This window comes from Cyclopterus lumpus, chromosome 24, assembly GCF_009769545.1.
Source record: "Cyclopterus lumpus isolate fCycLum1 chromosome 24, fCycLum1.pri, whole genome shotgun sequence".
Taxonomy (NCBI): domain Eukaryota; kingdom Metazoa; phylum Chordata; class Actinopteri; order Perciformes; family Cyclopteridae; genus Cyclopterus; species Cyclopterus lumpus.
In genome coordinates, this window is record NC_046989.1 from 8,170,065 (window position 1) to 8,194,245 (window position 24,181).

General features: G+C 41.9%; 2 protein-coding genes across 4 annotated transcripts; one reads left to right on the forward strand and one right to left on the reverse strand.

Moving 5' to 3' along the window:
* Positions 1-305: 305 nt before the first annotated feature.
* On the reverse strand, positions 306-15,135 carry snx9b (sorting nexin 9b). Its single transcript, XM_034527130.1, has 18 exons — positions 14,812-15,135; positions 12,917-13,003; positions 11,707-11,781; positions 10,538-10,675; positions 8,585-8,747; positions 6,265-6,403; positions 5,977-6,061; positions 5,762-5,887; positions 5,502-5,619; positions 5,277-5,407; positions 5,070-5,173; positions 4,844-4,947; positions 4,424-4,501; positions 4,192-4,268; positions 2,726-2,815; positions 2,106-2,220; positions 1,923-2,014; positions 306-1,781 (listed from the first exon to the last, which is right to left on the reverse strand). The coding sequence occupies exons 1-18, from the start codon at positions 14,821-14,823 to the stop codon at positions 1,734-1,736; spliced, it is 1,782 nt and encodes a 593-aa protein (XP_034383021.1). The 5' UTR covers positions 14,824-15,135; the 3' UTR covers positions 306-1,733.
* On the forward strand, positions 14,449-24,088 carry moxd1l (monooxygenase, DBH-like 1, like). 3 transcript variants are annotated; one of them, XM_034527134.1, is made up of 14 exons: positions 14,449-14,493; positions 16,661-16,883; positions 17,030-17,176; positions 18,034-18,186; positions 18,480-18,566; positions 18,911-19,066; positions 19,226-19,328; positions 21,953-22,125; positions 22,223-22,311; positions 22,440-22,536; positions 22,696-22,755; positions 23,146-23,240; positions 23,418-23,517; positions 23,650-24,088. In XM_034527134.1, exons 2-14 carry the CDS (start codon positions 16,695-16,697, stop codon positions 23,797-23,799), a joined length of 1,599 nt encoding a protein of 532 aa, XP_034383025.1. In that variant the 5' UTR covers positions 14,449-14,493; positions 16,661-16,694; the 3' UTR covers positions 23,800-24,088. The 3 variants fall into 3 exon arrangements, with proteins under 3 accessions (XP_034383025.1, XP_034383023.1, XP_034383022.1); XM_034527132.1 differs by having other exon boundaries at positions 14,465-14,493; positions 16,607-16,883; XM_034527131.1 differs by lacking the exon at positions 14,449-14,493 and adding an exon at positions 15,068-15,161 and having other exon boundaries at positions 16,607-16,883.
* The last annotated feature ends 93 nt before the right edge of the window (positions 24,089-24,181 follow it).

Here is a 24,181-nt window from a genome sequence, read left to right on the forward strand (position 1 = left end):
TGGTGTACAATATCTGTACTTTATGCGGCTTACACATCCAGCTGCACCTGATGGGGGCCGAGAGCTGAACGTGGGGTAAAAGGGCTCTTTCACTTCCTCCACTACAAACGGCACAAACACACTCTTTGACCATTCGCTGCCGACTCATTCTCATTCCCATCCATCTCTACGCAAGAATCTGCAAAAGCGAATAAGGGCTTTACTGTGAGTGGGTCAGAGAATGCGTAGTGTGTTGCACTCTCAACTGTGCGGGGAACAAGACGAGGTTTCTTTGGGAAACGCACACAAAGAAACAAAAACTCCCAATGAGTACAAATCATTGTTTAATAAATCAAACGGAATTTTTGCTGCTCTTTGAGTTACACTGCTTTGCAAATACTATACTCCTATACATAAAATAGTATCTCAGTGAAAAAGAAGCACCTGATAGGTAAGATATAATATATATATTTTTTTTTTTTATTATTTTTTTTTTCATGTATCAAGTGATAAGAAAACAGAGTGAACAAGATTAGAGAATGATTGAAAACTGGGTGGTGAAAAGCAGAACTGCAGAACGTGATGTAATCCATGGCTCCGTCCCAAACTCTTCTTTTACTACATATTCTTACAGCTAACGTTGCTGTTACATCTTCATATAAAACACTATAATCTGGTCCAAAAAAAAGGACAAATATTCTTCAGAACTGGGGGGTATTATATTTACTGACTTTTGACTTTACAGCCCCAACGCTTAAAATAATCAACCCCAACTTGAGTATTATTTATCCCACATGTTGTCATTTCTCCTGATATGTAAACTGCAGTGTCATGGTACGCAGCCTGGGGGGCAACTAGGTCAACCATTTCTATTTTCCTAAAAGGGGAAAGACTGGAAGGAGGTGGAGCTTCCTGTTAGCTCTTTGAGGAAGTGCCGGATGAAAGGGGGGCTAGGGCCTGCCAGCAATGGACGTACAGAGAGAGAACACACACCGTCTTTGACGGCTCTTCCAAGACTCCATGGATTCATGAAAGCAATACTCCACTGCTTTTACCAAATATGTTAGGACTCTCTCAAATGTTAACAGCAAAAATAATAGACAAAAAAGCTCTGACTTGTTGACATTGTTGTATTCAGAAACCCCTTCCCCCATGCTGTCCTTCAGGACAGAGGGGAGGGCAGCTTTGGTTTTGGCTGTAAGTACAACACTACGTCACTGTGCAGACAGCATGTGTAAAACCGTTCCGCTACAATTTTCTACTTGGAAAAATGGAAAAACTGCAGAGTATTGCTTTAAAATAAGTAGATATAATGTGAACACAGGCATGTTGGCACCTATAGATGTACAACACTTCTCTTGCATCACATTAGAGAAACTCAATGCAATGTGCAATTCATGGTGTTAACTTCCCGTCTCACGAGCTGCAGACCTTGAACGAAGGAAAGGCGGTGCAACGCGTGTCTTGGTCCGCTGTCATTGCTGGCCCAAAAATAAACGCGTCGAAGCCTTTTCAGCTGCTGCACATGCTCCTTAACTGTTCATAACCCCCTCTGAGAGCGGCGCACAAAAGAAACACCACGAGCTGCGACTGTTGGCATGAGCAGTAAAGAGATGAGGTAAGACGCAAAGAAAGAGAGAAGTGACATTTAAATTAAAGGGAGGGAAAGGAACGCAGTGTAAGGAAAAGTATTTTGGATGTTGAGCTGATTTAATTCTTCTCGTCTTGTAGTGCGAGACTGAAGGTCGTTGCGTTCACATAGTCGTGAACTGCCCGTGTGCTTGTTTCAGCTTTGCAGCAATCTGTAGATTCAGAAGAAGAGAAACTCACATGAGAGGCTGCTGAGCACCATGCGACCGCTCCACAGGTGAGAGGGCAACAACGAGCACAGACTGTTACAGACTCCAATTTGCTCTGATAGATGGTCGATGAAGAGGCTTTACCGTCTCGTAAAAATTGACTTGCTCTTCCAAGTACAACTGCATGACCCTATTGTAGTCATAGATACGGTTACTGTGGAAGTGGTTCATCTCAGCTGTGGGACACAAGGGAGGGGGGAAACCAGATATTAGATATCAGGTTACGGTAAAACTCCACAGCTTAAAATGTTTCTGAGTGAGTGTTACCTTGTAACGCGTACGACATTATGCTGACTCGTTTAGCCATAGTGACTTTGTCTTGAGGGGTAATTTTACTGGCGGCCACAAGCTTGTCTCCCTCCTTCACCTTCTCTATTGCTGCCTGCAGGAATTACAAATAGTTGGATGAAGACAAAAGACCATTTTAACTATTTCATCTGCATCCAGATAAGGTGAAGGAATTTAAAAAAAAAATGCAAAATTACACTTTTAACTGGGTTCCACCAGCTACTACGACTAGCTAGTCTAAACTAGCGATATAATAAATTGATTTGCACTTTTAAGACTTGAATGTCGTAGCTAGTAAACTTTAACAATGTGTAAGTTGGCAGCTAGGGAACATTGGTAGCGCTGTCCAATCAAAAGCAATCCACTATGTAAACGGGAAGTCACTGTCACTTAGAAGGCAAACGATATATTAAACTATTAAATAATATTATACTAATTATATATGCAAAAATTGACAATTAGTTAGTTAGTGTTCAAGCAGTTTCTCTACTTAGTAACAACTACCAAGGCAAAGCTTGAAGGTTATAGCTATATAAATGAGACACCCCATTCAGTTTGTTTTTTTCTTATAAACCTTTGTGTAACTATTCCCAGTATACCTTATGGTATCCGATGGTGTCAGGGAAGCATCCGAGAAGACCCTTATATTCATTGTTGGTCTCCATGACGAAGTGGAGGTCTTTCCTGGGCTGTAAAGGAAGCAAAGGAAGATGGACAGAGACAAAAACAGAAAAAATGTAACTTAAAATCAAAAACAGGAAATACCAGAGATGTGAAAGTGATATGGAAGAACACAGGGAAACATCATCTCACAGGAGTAACTTCCCAAAGTTTAATTTTAAAACAGCGGCCAAACTGCCAAAAAAAAAAAAAAAGGCGAAGGCCTAAAAAAAGAGATGTATAATAGTGACGATTCTCCTTAAAAAAGGAGCAGTGTATGGGATTTAGTGACATCTAGGTCAGGTTGCAGATTGCATCCAACTGAATACCATTCAGCTCACGCATATATTTTTCCATATGAAATGTGAAAGGCTCTCACTAGTCGGTGTTTGGTATGTCCTTTCTAGGCTACCGTAGAAACACGGCGGACTCCGTAAAGAGGACCCACTTCCTACGTAGAGATACACTCCTCATTCTATGCCAAGACAACGATTCTTAGTTTCAGGTCATTCAAGGAAAACATAGTTATTAATATTATATTCCATTGCGACCAATAAACCCCCCTGAATCCTACGCCTTCCTTTAAGGGACCACTGATTCAGGCGAGCATCCAGCAGAGCCAGACACTTAAACAAGAGTTGCTGTAGTACGACAAAAACATGTAATAATAGAAGAGGCAATAATATTAAGCTGCTATATCCACGTATCCTGCAGTACATCTGGATATATGTATATCAAATTAAACACCTGCATTATTGCCTTATCCTTGAATATATCAAATGGAGGCCGTTTGCAGCCTTAATTCAACAGATACACTGCATTGTTGTAGAAGTTTTTCTCCATCCGTGTCCAGACTATCACAGGCACAGCGAAACTGAAGCAAACACTTCTACAGTCACACTGACAAAACGTGTCTGGAGCAGCAAACGCTTACCAGATGAATCCTCCCTCTGGAAGCTGCATGGGTATCAAAAAAGGCCCAAGTTTGATTTTATTACACACCAAACCAATCAGCCCACACAGAACGGTCAGAAAAGCCACAAATAGAAGGTTAAAAACAAGGAAATACTAGACATAGGTTTGCCGGTGGCTTCTTCCTTTACAGATACAGGCATCACGGACAGGATGTCGGGTTAAAGGGGTCATTAAAACTCACAACCAGGATGTAAACACTGATTGCAAGCAGGAAATGTTCACAGACATTGAGAGATATGATGATTATTGAGAGTGTGAACACAAAACAATGCGGTTGATAAACGGGTCTAAAATAAACACGGGTTCTGCTACTTGGAAATCAGGTGCAGTACATTCAACACCCGTCGGGACGGTAGAAGTAAAGGTTGTTTGGGTGAGAATAAAAACACATGATGGAAACACTAAATATTTACTCAATAGTGGTACCGACCTGATCTGCCACCATCTGAGCTATTTCTTCATACGTCTTTCCTGCTGCCGTCATGGCATCAGTCAGGGTTGACTCGCCTGGAGCAGAGAAGGGGTTAAAATATGTCAACAACACACGCGTTTCTAAACAGCGTCTGTGTGCCAACTTCTTTCAAAACAGACTTCCACGTGATGAATGCCAGCTACTACGATTATGATGAATACACAGGTCATATTTGTCGCCACTGTTGTACCTTGGTATCCACTACTGGTGAAGACAGACGACAGGTTTTGGAAGGCTTTGCCGATTCTCTGGTACTCTTTCGGCAACGCTGTGGAGGGAAAAAGAAATGAAACGTGAGGACAGACACACGCTGTGTGAACGGATTTGTTTTCAGTTGACAAAATACTCATAATGAACCACGCATTGTACAAACAGTAATTACAGTTCAAAATGAAGGTGTGGCCTGTGTATGTTTAAACATGTATTTACATTACATTACATGTCATTTAGCTGACGCTTTTATCCAAAGCGACTTACAATAAGTGCATTAAACCATGAGTCCAAACTCAGAACAACAAGAATCAAGCAAGTACAACTTCTTCAATAACGTTAAACTACAAAGTGCCATCAGTAAGAGACATTTAGCTTCAGTGCTCGATAGTGTACGTACGGCCTGTACATCTCTTCCAGTGCTCGTTGCCCACTGTGAGGATTTCCTTCACGCCGTCATCCATGGCTTTGGTGAACCTGCTGAACTGCTCACATTTCTGCTCCCTGTGGACGAGGGACACATTTGACACACATTAAACCATATGCAGCATACAGTCTGCCGCACAATTCATGTCGGTGCCTTGTTGAGTCTTTTTAGTTTTCGAGTAAAGTTCGATGAAACTCACACTTCCACAGGATCCAAGTCCGCAGCTTCAGGCTCTATTGTGGAGAAGACCATCACTCCCACTGTCTCGTCCTTCTCTGCTTTTCTCTTCCCCGTCTTCCAGTCCTGTACCAATACATCATTTTAATTAAGCACTAATAATAACAACATTCTATATCTTTTAAGAAGTAAGGGAGAGGGGAGAAGAACCCGAGGAGAAACAGCCTACCTTCTCATCCTTGTAGGTGAGGAAAATCTGGAATACGTCGCTGTTGGAAAGAACGGGGTGCCTACACATCCTGGTCATCCAGCCCTGCAGCCGCTCCATACGCACCTTAATAAACTCTTCTTCAAATCGCCCTGGAGTAGAGGGGGGGTGGTGCACAGAAGAGATTCCATATTTAATGCTATCTTAAGCAAAGTTCATCTTTTTTTACGTCTTGGTCACACTTACCCGTCACCTGCTTGTCAGGTAGAGACGGAATGGGGATGGCTGACCCAAATTTGTCTAGAAGTCTCTCATACAGCCAATCAAAGTGCTTGTATCTGTGATTGACTGGTCGGTTTGTGGTCTGCAAACCAAGAACATGGAAATATAGACACTGTAAGTAATGCAAACTGGAGGCAAACGTTTAGCATTATTTTCACCATATTTCATCATATTCATCTGACTGAATGCGACTTGAAAATGATTAGACGGTACTGGATACTTACATTGGGTGTGATTTGGTACTCGATGTAGCTCTTGAGCCCGTACATCTTTGAGCCTTTTTTGGGATCAGCCACCACACAGTCGAGCTGAGTTTCTGGGTAAGACCACACCGGACCAACTTCTCCTACCTGAGCATAAAACAACAAGGTTTAGAAACCTGCTACTCAGCTTTTTATGGAATACAAACTATTTGTATGTGTATTTAGATATAACCCACATAGATTGGTAACCTCTCTTTGCTCTTAGCGAGCTGCTTGCATAAGAGGTAGAGCTCTGGACCAGGCTTGGAGAACCCAGGAAACCTGCTCAAAGAGAAGTTTGGAAATCAACCACAATGTTGACATTCCTGAAAGAAGTAAACCAATCTCTTAAAGAAACATTTTAGCTGCAGCACATCAGCTGAATCCTATTACAAAGCATTTTAAATAGTTTAAATTTCTATTTTCAGACGCTGTGATGTATTGTACGCAGTGATTCACAACAATCCACACTGCTTAAGTCTTACTTGTTTAGGGAGATTTTCATTGAAGGCGCATGAGCTCCTCCCCTCTGCATCCCGCCACCATCTCCAGATTCTGACTCGGCGTAACCTCCAGTGGACTTCATGTCGTCCCACTCATCATCCCACTCATCGTCCTCCGCTCCTGAGAGCAGATACATGCACACATGATTGTGTTTTAGGCACAGAGAGTACAAACTGTTCAGCAACCTACGGTAAAACGTGTAGATGTGCAGGAACTGAAAATGTAGTGATACAAACAGCAGCTTCTGCTCCATTAAAATCAATGAACCACAAGCAGGGACGGACATTAAAAGTATCAATTCTGTTAATCAAACCAATTCCTAATTGCTTCCATTATTGATTGCTGTTGTGGTGGATAGAGAGACAACTACATGTTGCAGCAAGAGTCTGATTAATAGTGTCGAAAGTAGATGGAATATCTTAGTCCAATTAAGGTTATTTACTCTTATTTAAGAAGTGGAAAATGCTGCTTAGCCTTACTCTGTGGTCCCGAAAATTAGATTAGAAAGAGAATTTTACAAAATTAACAGATGCAGTTGCACCAGTTTGAGAGCATGCAGCAGTCGCCTATTAGTGATCAGAGAAATTGCATTTCTGGAATGACGTGCATTTCCATCAAGTGTATTAGCATCTACACAACATTGACGCCCTTCCCCAAAACAAATTAGTTGCAAATATTGCACTTTGATCTTGTGATGCTCGGTTAAGAGTATTCAAAAACTAAACAGAGCGCACGCGCCCTGGTGGAGAATTATTTAGTGCATCTGCAAGTACAGCTGAGAAATAAATAGCCAGCGATTGTAACCCTGGTTCTAAACGGGAAGCAATTCTCAATTTGTATCCCTAAAAACATGAAACATAATTTGCATAGCAGGACTTTATCAACGGTTGTGCACTTAAAAAATTGAATCTGAATTTCTGGCATTTTAAATTTCAGCGAAAAACAGTATGTTAAGTTTAACAACAAAGTTAAAACTAGTTACAGAGATAGCCACGGCTAAAACAATATGTAACAACTCTTTCCTACACGTTTCCTGTCACTGAAGAATCATTTTAAAATGACCAAACATGTTACAAAGTTTGTCAAACAGCTTAAAACTCCTTTTCTTAATTTCAACCCGTCTTTAGTGGCTGCTCTTTGTCTTCTGTAGCAGAGACATGCAGTGAGACAGAACTCAAACTCATCATCAAACACTCCCAACTCCAACAAACGTCTGTCAAACATTTAAACAATGTTGACTTCACAAATACGCCGCATTTACGAGGTGTAATTTAAACCAGTTACACTTGGTTTCAGTCGCATCACAATTAAGTTAACAGTGTTAATATCAGGTTTCAAATTGAATGCTGCAGACACACACACACACACACACACACACATGCTTTTAAAACTGTACGTCATGGCCTAAAACTATTTGCTGGTATTTATTGCCAGTCCACACACTCACAAAACTTTGGAAAAGGCTTCCACCAAGGGAAGGCATGGGATACCTGTGTAATCGATAAGGTACGGATATGGGTAGATGTCTTTGGCAAGAGGGAAAGAAAGGAAAATTCTGTTAATTCTTCTCTGTGCCATTTGTTCCCCCATTTCTGTTTTTACAATAACAACTGGAGTATTAAAAAGTAAGGAGTCATGAGTTAGGATAACTTTTCAGTCACTTGTCATGTCTCTGTGGAGGGACTGACCAGAGACAGACAGCTGAGCAGAACCACATCTGGGAGTTACTGCACATCTTTAAAGAAATGGATTAATTTGAAAATAATAAACATTGGGTCAAACTTCTCCGGAGTTCCAGATTAGAGGGTTGCTTTGTATTCTCAAGGTATTTCACTTAGTATCAGGTTAGGTTGAAGGACAAGAAACAGTTCTCTGTCCTGAGTAAAAATATGTGTCTTTCTTTTATTGTTCTATGGTGCAAACCTATAACAGCGTGACCTTCTCATGCCTGGATGCAATCACAATGTAGAGGTGTACTCTCTGATTTTAGCGCCTCTATTTAATTTGTCTAGATCATTTTGTCTGTTACGTCAGAAATCTTAGATTCAAATACACTTAAACTACCCTGTTTAAGAGGAGACCAATATAAGAACTTGAAAAGAAAGCAGAAGCACTCTAATATGACATGTGAAGCGTAGCCTTTATTTCCTGAGTCTTTGAATAACAGTAACGAGTAGTGTAAGTAGAACTAGAAGAATTATATTTACAATGTATAAATAGTACAAGGTCATAGGCAGTGATGTTTACTGTACGGACACATACTATGTTTCTAATGGTTGCTAACTGAGAAGTTGGTCTTACCTGGGCCCTGGTAAGCCTGAGGGTGGCCCTGGGATACGGAGCTCCAGGGGTCAGCGGGAGTCTTCCCAGTCTGGGTGCCCTCTGGATTGGATGCCCAGTTATTGTTGGAGCCCCCTGAGGGGTCCGTGTTCCACACCGACCAGGGGTCATTACCGTTACTAGCCTGGAGCAGACGGAGAGAGGAAATGTGAGAGGGACTAAAGAATGACAGATGAAGTGCGGATAGGAGCGAGACAACACAGAGTAGAGTCCAGTCCGGAGTCTGTTTAACGAGAAGCTGACAGTAGTCATTTAACAACATGCTTTTTCAAACACATGATGCAGACTTAATGGGGAATTTGTAAAAAAAAAAAGTGTAGTTTGTAAATGCTCCTGAACACATGCAGTAACAACGAATATAAAGATTTTACAAAATGCTGCATATGTACAATATGAATATGCACACTCACACAAAAACACTACCATCCTCAGGTCTTTACAGTAAGTTAAAAATACAACTGCATGCCGTGCTTGGATGGCTGACATACTCTGAACCGCTATGAAAACATGTAGGCATAGGCATGCACCAGAGTGTATGTGTGCCTCTTGTGGGTTGCAGTTATCTTAACGCTAACCAAGTAATGAGCTGCCTGAACACAGAACTAGTGCAGGGTCACTTAAACCACCCCATAATGCACAGACATACAGAACAATTGCTGCAATGGCAAATGAACACAGCAGTGCAGTGAGGACCAACACTCTGCAGCAGCAGCAGCATTTCCCAGATTTAGCAGCACCTTCATGCACAAAAGTAGATAACATGTTATACACCAGTCAAAATGGCTTTGAAATCATTTAAGATTATTCATGAGATTCAGATTATCATGAAGTAAATGTTTGTGCTCTGGTCTGATTATTCGTCAGTGGGATGATTAGTCAATTATATGTGAGATATGTGATCTTTAATCTTTTAAAGTTCCGCTGTCATGCTGATTCATACTGTTGAGATAAAGTGCCTGCGTGTACACTGTAGTGCAAGGTGTAAGGAGAGGGTGAGATCATGCTCTTTGCAGGCAGTGGGAGTAGTTGGGGGAATTTGCCAAAACAGGCCAATCAAAGAGGAGGGGGCATGGGGCCGAGAACGGGTGAGGGAGCAGGACTTGGTTTCATCCACCACCCCTACGTGGCGGTTACCTCATCGGGGGACGAAAGGTAGGGGGAAACTGGGGAGTCGGGGGTGTCCGGCTGGGGACTTAAGCCCCCAGCATCCACCTTGAAGGGAGAAGAAGGTGACATCAGCACAAAGGGCCAGCAGTGGAGGTTTACACTCAGCATGGGATGAGTTAAAGTGATGCTGGATATGGATGTGTTTGTGTGTGTGAGAGTGTGTGGGAAAAGAGAAAGAGAGAACAAGAGCATGGAGGGATAATGGCTGACACATTTCCTGCTTTCACTCAACCATGGACTGTGCCCAAATTTCTACTGATCCAGCAGTATGCTCATACTTGTGGAACTTCCTGCCTGCTAAATACTAAAGATTTCACTGAGCATATTTTCCTCTTGTTTTTTTCTTCTTACTAGAGCTAAAAACCTGTGTCGGTTATAAATGACATGACCACGATGAATATCTTACACGGCAGCTGCTCTCACTTCTGCATCTCTGAGGATCACACAGACTGTCGGTAAAGCTCGGTCATCACTCACTTCTGCATTCTGATTTTTCTTCAACATCACCCCGTCACACATACGTTGAGTGGATACATGGGATCGTGGCAGGAGCTCTGTGCATGGCAACGTCGTAGGTTTTAACGCTTACTTCAGCACGAATCTGAACCGCTGACTTTAGAGAGGTTTAGGTTGTACATTAATCTACAACTCTGACTAAACATCAGTAAGTAGTCAAAGAGCAAGCATTTGATATGACACCAGTAAATAATTGCAGATGCCCAAACCTTCATCAGGTGAGCGCATTACCTGGTGTTGTGCAGGTGGTGGTGCAGGTGCTGCTGCAGGAGCCAAAGAATCAAAGATGGATAGGTCTGGAGTTGCAACATTTCCTACACTTGGCGTAAGGGCTGCAGTTCCTGGGAATGATGGTGACTGCTGACCGAACTACAAATGAAAAGTTGAAAGACAGAGGGAGAGACAGAAAACAGTCCCATCAGAACCATTCTAGAGATTCCAGTATGATTTATTGACTTTTAAAGATACATTCTTCTGTGGTAATGTGATCGTGTCTCCTTGGCATTCCCAGGCAAACTGTTGTAAACGTTCTCAGTGCATCTAAAGTGTGATAACACTGGCTGGTCTCAATGTGAAGATACCACACTTAATTATTCTGGCTATTTTTGTAGTTCACCCTTTTCTTTTTGCAGATCTTATTTTTGTGCACTGAAACAGAAAGTTGTTGCTTGAACAGACTGAGTTGTTGCATTAGATGTTACTTAAGCAACAAGTGTAATTGTCCTCAGTTTTTTGTTCATAATTTTGAAAAAAAAATCAGCCTGGGGGGCAGCTGGGGAGGTAACTTAAGGTCAGACAAACACACACATCCACATGAGCTTGCACGCGCACACACAAGATGGTTGTTTGTGAGTGAGGCTAAGCAGTTAATAGACTTCAGAAACTTTACTTATAATCAAACTCTCTCTGTGCTTTTTTCTGAATGTCTTCAGAGTGAATCATATCCCCATGATGACACACACACACACACACACACACACACACACACACACACACACACACACACACACACACACACACACACACACACACACACACACACACACACACACACACACACACACACACACACACACACACACACACACACACACACACACACACACACACACACACACACACACACACACACACACACACACAGCTTAATCAGCAAAACCCTGAAGGAGGAACATCCTGTTGTGATTTGTGAGCACCACAGTTCACAGTCAAAGGAGAAAGCCATCCTTGACTATAATGCTACATATCTAACAGATAGAGGCCTTGATAGGTTGAAATGTTAAATTGTTAAACGTTGATTTAGTACATATTGTGCATCATGACCTCAAAACAAAGCAGATAGCTGTGCGGCTTTATTTTCTGTGGCTCAACAACTCACACTAAGAGACTGTCTCTTTTACCTCGATGTAGTCTTCTGGCACCAGTCCAACCTCTCCTCTGGAGTTCTGTGCTTCAATCCAGCCGCCTCCAATACTCTGAAATACAGTGAGACCAAAACACAACATGTTAGCATGAACAGGTTGAGGCCAGCAGAGTGTATGTGTCTGCATCACATGCCCGCAAAAAACATCCTACTGGGGGGGAAACAAATCCCATTCAAAGGAAATCTGAGAATATGATCAAATGCATGATTACTTTAAAACCCACATTTACATGCAGCCGATTGTATTTCTCCTCTCAGTAGTCTCCTCTCCGCCAGTAGTTTTGGAGCATTTGGAAGAGTGCAAAAGGACAGAGAGCGTAAAAAAAGAGAGCGCTCGCCCTGTTTTTATGCTGTGGAATTAGCCACCCACAAAAACAAACTCAGTCTCAGTCGCTCTATAAATCTTATCAATTTTGAGGCAAGGACACATTGCTACAAGTTCTGATGTTACCTTGGTCCCTGCTGCCATAGCAATACATTAAAACATGTAGCTGTGTTTATCATAATTCACTACTGCATTTAAGGACACTGGCTTTTTCCATTAACATGTTATTCACGTTGGTTACAATGACCAGGTTTCCCAAGTATCTGTAAACACACTGAAAGCATCCCGCACAAATTCCTCCACTGCCAGTTTATTTAGACAAGAAAAAATAGAGGCTGTTTTCCTGATACAGTAGGCCCTGATTGGCTTAAAAGCGACTTTGGTTAGAAAACTATGTAGGTCAGCACACAGTGAGTGATCTTTGAACTGTCGACAGGCTGTAATGACATCATGTTTACTCTTTTTCCTTCCTCTGTACCCGTTTGTGACACTCCTTGTTGTTTGTGTTCAGCCTGGGATCATGTGAGTTGGGCCTTTTAAATGTCTGTTCGTTTGAGATAGAAAAGTCACATGAACACTATTTTCTGGCAAGAACACATAACTATTATGGCTAACTAATACTTTAATTTTAAGCAGAACATTTATTTCCCCTCTTTCATGGTGAATAACTATTAGGTCCAGATTCATTCTTAATAATCTAATGAGATAATGCAAAAAGACATCAATCCAAATACGATTTTTACATGATTTAAACAATCACCAACAATGTAAACAAGCTGAATACAATGAAAAAAAAAGACAACTAAATGCAGCAGTGGGATCCTGTGCAGAGGGGATATTGATACACATGGTAAAGATTTACCTGATTGGTGACAGTAAGTGTCTCTCCTTCTTTCACTGTCAACTCGTTGTTTCCGGCCTCAGCAGAGAAGTCATATAAAACTTGTACCTGAACACGGTCAAGAAAAAAAAACACGATTTACTACATGTTTGAAGAACACTTGTATGAAGACAGCTCATGAACAAATATCTGCATGTTCACGCATATACCAACACACCCAATATCACCCTCGGGATTGTACCTTTTGTGGACTTAAATGAAGATGAACTGAAACAGGCTGAACTAGTTCTGCACATGTTATGCTGACTCCTAATTAGGCACTAGTATCAACTAAAAACAAGGCCAGAACCATCATGTTACCTGGTTCAGTTTAAGACAGGAGCCAGCAGGTCCTCTCCCACTGACCCACATCTACAAATGGTCCCTTCCCTTTTGGCTCACACATGTCACACACCAACAAATACAGATAGATAGATATATACTTTATTAATCCCCAAGGGGAAATTTGTTGTCATAGTAGCGCCTAACACTTTACAGACACCAAATGGAATAGACTAAATAAATTAAACACACAAAATAAAATAAAATATAAGAACAGGAAAGACAGATATATATAAAATAAAATAAAAAATAAAAATATATATATAAAATATATATCACAATAGAATACAAATAACTGTGCAGTGTGTATTAAGGAAATTCAATTCAAATTAAATGTAAACAGAGTGTGTAAAATATGTGTGTTCTGTGAACAGTGAAATACACACAACAAAGAGAAGTAACAGTGTGAAAACTATTCTAAATAAGACTTTTCACAGGCTGATTTCTAGGTTGAGGCCTCATTATTTTTCATGTATTTGACTATGCACATGTACTTGGATTGTCAGTTCCGCAGTCAGTATGTCATGTGCTATCAAAACAGTATCAACTTCACAGACTAATCCAACTAAAGTGTACATTAACTAGTTAGTCAGAGAGCTATTTTAGTGTTAGCCAGGCACCTCCCTGAAGTTAAGAAAACTGTATAATATTTTCAAACAGGAACCACAAAAGAGAAGGAGTCACAGACTCAATTACCAATTTTTCTCTTGTGAAAGCACTTTTTTTCTGTTGAGTCTACTTGATGATCTAGACCCTCTTAGTTTGATGACATGATGTGGATTGATATGTTATTTAAAATTAAAGTCCCCCACCAATTAAAAAGGTGTTTTACTTATTGTTACTTTACTTTAATGGTAATGTTAATGACACTAAAAAGCTATTTGTACACACAGCTGCAGATGAGGAAAAGTTTTTTCAGGGAAGTAGGAGACAAATCGTCAAATCATAAATTCTGGAGTATATAATTGTAGTCGAAAATGACCCACCAACCTAATCCCTGTTATAGAATAGTAAACCTCATATAGGCTACTATTAACACCAACAGTAACTCTAATAAATGTATTAATAATACTTCAACTAACTGTATTCTTTGAAATCTATGGTGAAAACATATCCACACACTGTAACTCTGTACAAGATGAACAGCGCCATGCACACGCGCATAGGACTACATTTCCCAGCATTCCACGGAGGCAGAGATGACCCGCACTGGAAAGGTAGTAAAATGTCACAAGACACTTACTTAATGAGGCACACTTTCCATGTTTAGCAAGAAACCCCTTTTTACTGCATACAAACGTGTCGTAAACGCCCATTACACGCTTCGTGGCCGGATTATTGAACCGTTTTTGACTCTTAAGATGAATCTTATCGAGCGAAGTGTTCACTGTGAACATAACGCGAGAAACTGTCTGTGCTTCTCCGAATCCACAGCCCGCCTTATTGGTAACAAAAATGCAGCTGTCAGGGGACCGAGAAGGAGACGATATACCGGGATTGACGTTGAAACAGCCGAGGAAAGTTGCCGGACTTACCTTTAGCGCCATTGTCGAAGTATCGCTCAATCATTACAAACAACACAGGCCCTGCGGTTTTCTGGATTCCCGACCCTCAGCTGGACATTTCCCCCCGCTGCTTTACAACGAAAAAGCGGAGACGAAACGGTATTTCCACCCGGTGAAGAGCGGCCGCACCACAGACTTTAACACATTACTACTCCAAGAAAGTGTATCGCTTAAAACGCCTTCCCAAAAAAACTAAAATGAACCCAGCAAGAAGACGGAAGGAATTGTCAAGTTAGTTCAGTGTGACTGCAAGTTTGAGCCGCGCAGAGCTGCTGACAGCGCGGAGGGAGTGACCTGCAGCACGGAGAGAAACCGGAAAGGTAGTCTCGGTCCGACATGGCCCTCCGAGACGTGACTCGTTAATTCAAAAATAAAACGGCTCGCTTCAAGTAAAACGTAACGAAGAAATAACACGTATACTAATGTACGTTGAAAGTAGTTATTGTAAAAAATAAATAAAAATAATAATGATAGTAATACGAATACTGTGTATTTATAACTTAAACCCCTTTTTAGGACATGTTAGTAATAATAAAATAAGCAGCCATCAAAATCTTTTCTTCAAAATATATATTCTGGACTTTAATTAGTCGTCATGTATTTTTTTGTCGGTTAATACTCTATTTTCCTTTTTTTTTTTTCTGTGTTCAACAAGTTCCGGTGTGTTGTCTAACCTCAAGGCCGCTACTGTAGTGTGTTTACTGATGTTGTTGTCAGCTCACAGCTGGCTCAACGGCTGAAAGGGAGCGACTCTCACTTGATTTCTTATGCGGAGGTCGACCTCTGCTGGGCTCAATGTGCTATTATATTACTAACGAGGTCCTACTGTTTATAACTGTTGTCACTTCTTACCACCTGACACTAAAATACCTGCAGGGCGCTTGGTTGTTGAGTTGTTGCTTGCTGTCAGTGTCAGTTGATGAGTGGAGGCTGAAAGAAGTTGACATTTCTGTTACAGTTAAAGTGCCGGAGATAATTGAAGTGTGTAATGTAAATAATACAAATACAGTTATACCAGCATACAAGAATATGAGTGTGCATCACCAATTGAATACAAAAGTTCAACGGTGGCTTTCCGTGCCAATAATCTGAAAGAATGATTCACATTCCTCTAAAATGAAATTGTTTTGGCTGGAATCAAGTGTTTGATATGTGAGAAGGTACAGGGGGAGAGAGAGAGAGAGAGAGAAAGAGAGAGAGGAAAAAAAGAGGTGAACCTTTCATTTCAAAATGAAGTTCAACTTTCATTCCTGCTCCTTCCTCGTCACCTCCTCATATATCAAACACCTGAGTGGTCTCATTTGTCCGTCAATGTGAAAGAACCGGTGGAGCAAGTTGATGTGAGAGGACCTGCGGGAGGAGGGGGGGAGGGGGGATTCAGTAATTAGTCCGCAGCTCGTTAGGAGAAACAGAAAGAGAGGATGAGAGTGTAATTCTGTGAAAAGACTTGACTTCGAGGCATAACATTTTCACATCAAAGCCGTTGAAGAAGCAGATTTCACACGAAGAATGAGCTTTGAAGAATTCCCTAATTAGAAAGTATAGTGAAATATAGCACAAACATGAGAATAAAACAGCAATAGTGGTATATATGCAGTGGGGTTGTTTTTTGTGTGCCACAAGGACAAATGTGAAATGACTGAGCATTTTTCGCTCTTATCACACGGTTTCATCGAGCAACGCAGGTGTGTTCAGAGGAGGGGTGGGAGGGTCTTTGGCAGCTCCACAGACATTGAGCTCAGTTTGAAGATCTCCAACTTCACAGAGACATCATGCGCCCTCTGCTTCCTTTCCTCTGCCTGTTCTCGGTCTGGACCAGAGGAGCAGGGGCGTCGGACCCCTACTTGCCCTTCATGGAGTACCTGGACCAGAATCATTTGGTGTGCCTGAAGTGGGGCTTCGATAACCTGCAAGGAAACATAACATTCAAGCTGACCGTCAACACAACAGGCTGGGTGGGTATTGGCTTCAGTTCGGACGGAGGAATGACCGGGGCAGACATCGTCATGGGGGGAGTTGGACCCAGTGGACACTACTTCACAGTAAGTCGGCACCAGATGTTAACAACTGCACGTGGAGCAGTTGGTTTTTATGTCTTTCTTTTTAAATATTGCTTTTTTTCACCCATGCTCAACAGCAAATTGAGCACAATGCTGCTGTCTGAGAGTTGTGTCTTTTTGTCCATTAGGATTACCACGCCACAGGGGAATTCATGCCTGTAGTGGACGAGCAGCAGAGCTACACTCTCCTCTCTCTGATTGAGAGTGAAGGTCAAACCATCATGACCTTTCAGAGGTCCATTCAGACGTGTGATGACAACGATTACCAAATCTCTGTAAGACTTTCAGATATTTTGTCTCCCAATATTTCTTAAAGTTTATGTTCTGCATGTGTGGTAATAAGTGTTCAGCTGTAGAAACGTTGCATGCGTATTCATTTCAGTTGTAAAAAAACAAGTGTTTCTTTCCGTTAATTAGGTCGCAGGCTGTTTTTTCTTACTCCGGTCAAGTTTCATTGCTAAATCACACTAAATGTGTGTTGAGATGTGTAATGTATAATGTTAATCGTGTTGATATCAGACTGGTTGAAACTTTTGACAGAATTGGTGTTACCCCCTGTACGAGGCTGCTGTTTCCATGGGAACAATACCACGCATCCAGGCCAACACCTCTCATCAACTCATTCAACCTCACTGAACTTAAACTTTGTTTATTTACACCATGAAGCTTCAACCTGAATCTCTATGGTTTTCATTTTTTCCTCCACTGCCGTGGCTCATTATTTGTAACACTAGACTCTTTTGTATCGCTGATCTAAATCTTGTATATGAAGCTCAAGTTTCCTGCTTTTATCCACCTTAACTGTGTTCGAGAATTTCTATTGTCACATTCACCTGGATGTTCCCGAGTTGGGTGTTTTTCAGATATGAAGACAATGGCAACTAAAGAAAGAGGCACGCAAGCTTTAGTTTTGCATTGAACAAATGAAATGCTATACATTCCTCATCAACCCTGTTGAGTTATAAATGGAAAGATGCAAAGTCAGAGCATTAAACTGTCTCCGTTTATCACTCGATTAAAAAAGAAAGTTGTTTCTTAATGTAAATAGAGACTTGCTTTTTCAGTTTTGAGAACACGGGGACATGCCGCATCTCTTTTTCCCCTAATGAAAGCTCTCCCACCTCTTTTACAGGCTCAACCCATTAAAATGATCTATGCCTACGGATTAACAGATGTGATCTCTAACCACCGGGCTCGTAGAGGCGCCAAGGAAGTCAATCTGCTGAACTATGAGCCCAGGATAACCTTAACCAACCTCAACTATCTCAGCATCACAATGGATAATGTAGGAATGATTGAAAACAAATGATAAACCAGGCATGTTTGCAGGGATTATGGGAAAATGTGTAGATTTTAACGTTGTAGATTTTAACGTTGTAGATTTTAACGTTGTAGCTCACTTATCTCATGAGATCTAAGGGGGTAGCTGGAATACATTATAGTCAATATATAGTTTGGATGAACGGATGAAAATCAATTAAAACTTCTATGCAGTTCTGATAGCAGTAGTCATCCAAGCTCAGAGACAAGGACACATTTAGTTGTGTTTATCTTTTCCTTTATCTTTATCTTTTGCAGATCACTGTCCCTCACAATACCTACTACCATTGCAAGGTCATGAAGTTTCAAAACTTGGATCCAAAAAACCCGTATCATATATATCAGGTAATCATCATTCATTTTTTCCTCACCTTTAATCAAAATCAGCAATTGAATAGTTATTTACGTGGTATTGGATTATCACACCATGCTACTATCATCTTTTGAGTGGATTGAGCTTTCAGATGCAAAACAAGTCTGACTGTAGGAGTTACGAGGACAATACTTAACTGTTATTGTATAAATAAGTGTCATTTATTAATTCCTGGCTGTGGATGAATTAAATAGTCCCGCAGCTGATAAGTCAACATAAAAATGAACTACATGCGTCCAGATTTCTTTTCTCATTTCTACCCTCATTAACCGTTTTTGAAACCCTCTGTACCCAATCTCTTCGTACTGTACCACAGTTTGAACCAGTGATTGAGCACCCTGACCTTGTGCACCACATTTTGCTGTACCGCTGCCCCTCGTTTGTGAAGGACCCGTACGACAAGCCGTGCTACATGGGCGACATAGGGGATGCCTGCTTCGGGGTGGTGGCTGCTTGGGCAGTGGGAGGAGGGGTGAGGGACAATCAAGTGTCTGTCTCTGAATGCTTGAATTCACGTTGGTGCCTGTATTCGTGTGTGTGTGTGTGTGTGTGTGTGTGTGTGTGTGTGTGTGTGTGTATCCATGTCAGGGCTGACATGAGCTAATCCACAATTTTATTTCTGAAACTTCAGGTATTTGAGCTTCCGGAAAATATGGGTATTCCTGTTGGAGGTGCGGACAGCAATGCCTTCTATAGGCTGGAAATCCACTACAACAATCTAAACAATGAATCAGGTAAATACTGACTCTATGTATCTATGTATCTATGTACCTACCTGTCTCAGATTTGACGTAGCTCAGATAGATAGATAGATAGATAGATACTATATATCCCTGTTTTCCCAGGCTGAGTAGGACTCCCCATTGGCAGTACATTACATTACATTAATACATGCACCTTTATTTGTAAAATTGGTGGCATTTCCCTTTAAAATACCACCAGTGCATTTTATACAACATGGAAAACATATGTTTTGGCTGCTGTCTGAACAATAATACACAGCATACAGTCATACTGTATAAGGTGCTTTCATAACACAGTATTACTTTGTACTCTACTTATTACTATTTTCTTTCACATAACATTACATTACATTACATTACATGTCATTTAGCTGACGCTTTTATCCAAAGCGACTTACAATAAGTGCATTAAACTCAGAACAACAAGAATCAAGCAAGTACAATTTCTTCAATAAAGTCAAACTACAAAGTACTATCCGTAAGTGCCATTTAAGTGCTACTGAAGTGCTATCGGTAAGGGACATTTAAGTGCTACTACGGCATTTAAGTGCTACCTATTCAAGGTATAGTCGAAAGAGATGTGTTTTTAGTTTGCGCCGGAAGATGTAGAGACTTTCTGCTGTCCTGATGTCAATGGGGAGCTCGTTCCACCAATGAGGAGCCAGCACAGCAAACAGTCGTGATTTAGCTCGAAGTGAAGGAGCTACAAGCAGATTGGCAGAAGCCGAGCGAAGTGAACGGGCTGGGGTGTACGGTTTGACCATGTCCTGGATGTAGACTGGACCCGATCTGTTCACAGCACGGTACGCAAGTACCAATGTTTTGAAGCGGATGCGGGCGGCCACCGGTAACCAGTGAAGGTCGCGGAGGAGCGGAGTAGTGTGGGTAAATTTCGGTCGGTTGAAGACCAGTCGAGCAGCTGCATTCTGGATGAGCTGTAGAGGTCGAATGGCATTAGCAGGAAGACCTGCCAGGAGGGAGTTGCAATAGTCCAGCCGTGAGATGACCAGAGCCTGGACCAGAACCTGTGCCGCCTTCTGATTGAGAAGGGGTCGGATCCTCCTGATGTTGTACAGCATGTACCTACAGGAGCGTGTTATTGCGGCAATGTTGGCAGTCAGGGAGAGTTGACTGTCGAGCGTCACTCTGAGGTTCCTGGCAGTCGGAGTCAGAACCAGCACTGAGTTGTTGAAGTTAATAGATAGGTCGTGGGTGGGAGAGCCTTTTCCTGGAAGGAGGAGAAGTTCAGTCTTGTCCGGGTTAATTTTCAGGTGGTGTGCGGACATCCACTGAGAGATGTCGGTCAGACAGGCAGAGATTCGTGCTGCTACCCGTGCTTCAGATTGGGGAAACGAGAGGATCAGTTGGGTGTCGTCAGCATAGCTGTGGTAGTTGAAGCCATGCGAGCGAATGACAGAGCCAAGAGAGTTGGTGTACAGAGAGAAGAGAAGAGGACCAAGGACTGAACCTTGAGGGACCCCGGTAGTCAGAGGACAAGGCTCAGACACAGATCCTCTCCAGGTTACCCGGTAAGAGCGGTCGGTGAGATAGGATGAGAAGAGTGAGAGCGCGGTGCCTGAGATACCCAGGTCCTGGAGGGAGGACAAGAGGATCTGGTGGTTCACTGTGTCAAAGGCAGCGGAAAGGTCTAGAAGGATGAGGACAGAGGAGAGAGAGGCTGCTCTAGCAGTGTGAAGCTGCTCAGAGACAGCAAGGAGGGCAGTCTCTGTTGAGTGGCCTGTCTTGAATCCAGACTGGTGGGGGTCTAGAAGGTTGTTACAGTGAAGAAAGGAGGAGACTTGGTTAAAGATAGCTCGCTCTAGAGTTTTGGAGAGGAAGGGAAGGAGAGAGACAGGTCTGTAGTTGTTGACTTCAGATGGGTCGAGAGTGGGTTTCTTCAGGAGAGGGTTGACTCTTGCCTCCTTCAGAGAGTTGGGGAAACAGCCGGTTGAGAGGGAGGTGTTAATGAGATGGGTGAGAAAAGGAAGAAGGTCCGGAGCAATGGACTGGAGAAGGTGAGAAGGGATGGGGTCAAGGGGGCAGGTGGTTGGGCGGGCAGATGTTACTAAGGTAAGAACTTGATTGGGAGACAGGGGGATAAAAGAGGAAAACAAGGGGGAAGAAGGTGAAGTTACTGGAGGTGTAGTTGAGGAAGATGGATTAGTAAATGAAGAGCGTATGTCGTCTATCTTTTTTGTAAAGTAGTCAACAAAGTGGCTTGGTAGAAGGGTGGAGGGAGGGGGGGGAACAGGGGGGTCAAGGAGGTTGGAAAAAATTGAGAAGAGCTTTTTAGGGTTAGATAAAGAGGATTCGATTCTGGATTGATAGAACAAACTTTTGGCTGCAGTGATGGACGCAGAGAAGGAGGAGAGAAGAGATTGATAGGCAAGCAGGTCACTGGCGTGTTTGGATTTTCGCCATTTCCTTTCCGCTGCTCGCATTGTGGCTCTCTCGGCGCGCACCGGTTCGGACAGCCACGGAGCCGGAGAGGACTTGCGGACCTTTCGAGTCGTAAGAGGACAGAGAGAATCAAGAGAGGACGACAGCGTAGAGAGAAGAGTGTCAGTGGCGACCATCATGCAACATCTTTAAACTCCTGTCTCTTTCCTGTTTAGGTAGGACAGACAGCTCAGGACTGAGGCTTCACTATACAGTCCAACCCAGGAAGTATGATGTGGGCATCCTGACCACAGGTGTGCTACCACATTCTTACCTGAACTACAACATCCCTCCAAAAGCCGCTCAATTCCACACCTACGGCGTGTGTAATACAACGCTCTTTTCTCAGGTCTGTAGTGTTTCAGTGTGGATTTCAAACCGATATAAGTTAAAAGGTCTTTTTTTTGGTAATGTGTGTGTAAGTAGTGTTTGCTTTCCACCCCTAGATTGTGACTCATGTGCCTGAACTGCAAGTGTTTGCTGTGTTGTTACACACTCACTTGGCTGGGAGGAAAGTCAGAGTGGGCCATTACAGGTAAGGAAAAAGAGAAAAGGGATTTGATTTGTGTCAGTCAATATTGTGTAAGAATGAAAAAAGCCAGAAATTGTTTTAAAAACAAATGTTTGAGTAATATCCCGTTCCATACATCTGGGTCTCTGTAGAAATGGAGAGCAGATCGACTTCTTGGCCGTGAATGACAAATACAACTTTGAGCTACAGCAGAGCGTCAGTCTGGGAAACGTCAAGAACATCAAGCAGGTCAGTTTCCATTGCCTCCGTGCCCAAATACTTCACCCATCTTTTACGAGTTTTTTTTTTTTTTAAAGTAAGTCATTAGTTGTTTGTGCTGTTAAAAACGATATAATTGTAACAGTGCTCTGTCATGTATCATGCCACATTTCTTGTATCCCATTTCAGGGTGATGAGATTGTGGTGGAGTGCACCTACGATACTAGCAATCGCACCAACGTCACCAGGGTGGGTACATAATGTTAAACTCTTGTCATTACACACGCAATGTGCTTTGAATTAAATCAGTGTTGTCCAAAAAATACAAAAAAAACACACAAGTAATATGAAGACTTTTGATGAAACAAATGTGCAGTTTTATCGTTCATGTGTCAGAAAGATTGATGCCATATGTGTTTGTCAAACAGTGTGGAAGTATCACTATAACCCCCAGAGAGGTGCACCTTCACCTACATGAACAGAACATGTATTGGTCCTTCATGTACAAATGGAATACAGTATCATTTTAAGGGTGGACTCTTTAAGAGAAACATGTCAATAAACTACAACTCATAAGAGTCCGTATAAAGAGGACTGCATGTCTTTAATGCCTGCGATGTATTACATTTCATCTTTAAGATGGGGTTAGCAACTACTGATGAGATGTGCCTGGCCTTCCTATACTACTACCCTGCAATCAAGATCATCACATGTAATAGCCATCCGAATACAAGGTATCTATCAACAAACACAAGTTAGCAGTCAGACCTGATGCTGTCCTTCACAACATATTTCTGCTGAGACGGCACCAGTGCTGGTTTACAATCAGCTTACATGTTACATATATATATACCCACATATTGATTTCAAGCAGCTGTGTCTTGATACGCTCTGATACAAATTTCTGACAGCATGTCTGAGGACGCCACAACTTCTGACCAGGATACAATTGCTGCGCAGGAGAGTTTCCTAAAGGCCCTTCCACAAATTCAGTATGTCTCTAATGACGATGTGAGTAACTAGTCTGAATGGTTTGATTCAGTCTGTTTTCTATTATACCTCCAATCTAATGAAAACATGTTGTCTGCCTCCGTCAAGTATCATAAAAAGAGTTATTTAATTGTCATGTTTTCTACTTCACAGTACAGCTACTCAACAAACCCAAAAGGCACGGTCAGAGAGATGATGGAGACACCGACTGTCACTTGTCACAAAACCAATGCGGCAAGCAGAATCTACACTTCCTGGATTATGAATTTAGCAGGACTCATACTCTCGATTGCAATAATGTAACATGGTTTTATGAGCAAAAGATCCAAACCATTGCAATCTTGGTAAAGGAAGGCACAGTTGATACAAGCTCTATTGTAGACAACTGGGTTTATTCAACTTAACAAGACAGAGTGTATACCATGTTCTATGATTTAGTTTTCTCCGTTCATTGCATATCTTTTATTGATTATTAATCATCTTTTATGTGTGTACATGTATTGTGCTCATTAAGCCTCATTGATGATATGTATATGTATGAAATTATATAAAAGAGCCAAACATTTACAAAGTTCTCACTAAATAAAATATATACGCCACAAATAATACATGAAAGTGGTGTTATGACAAGTGGATGCACGTGACACTAAGGCATGCAGGTACACAGACAGTCCACCGGGAGGCG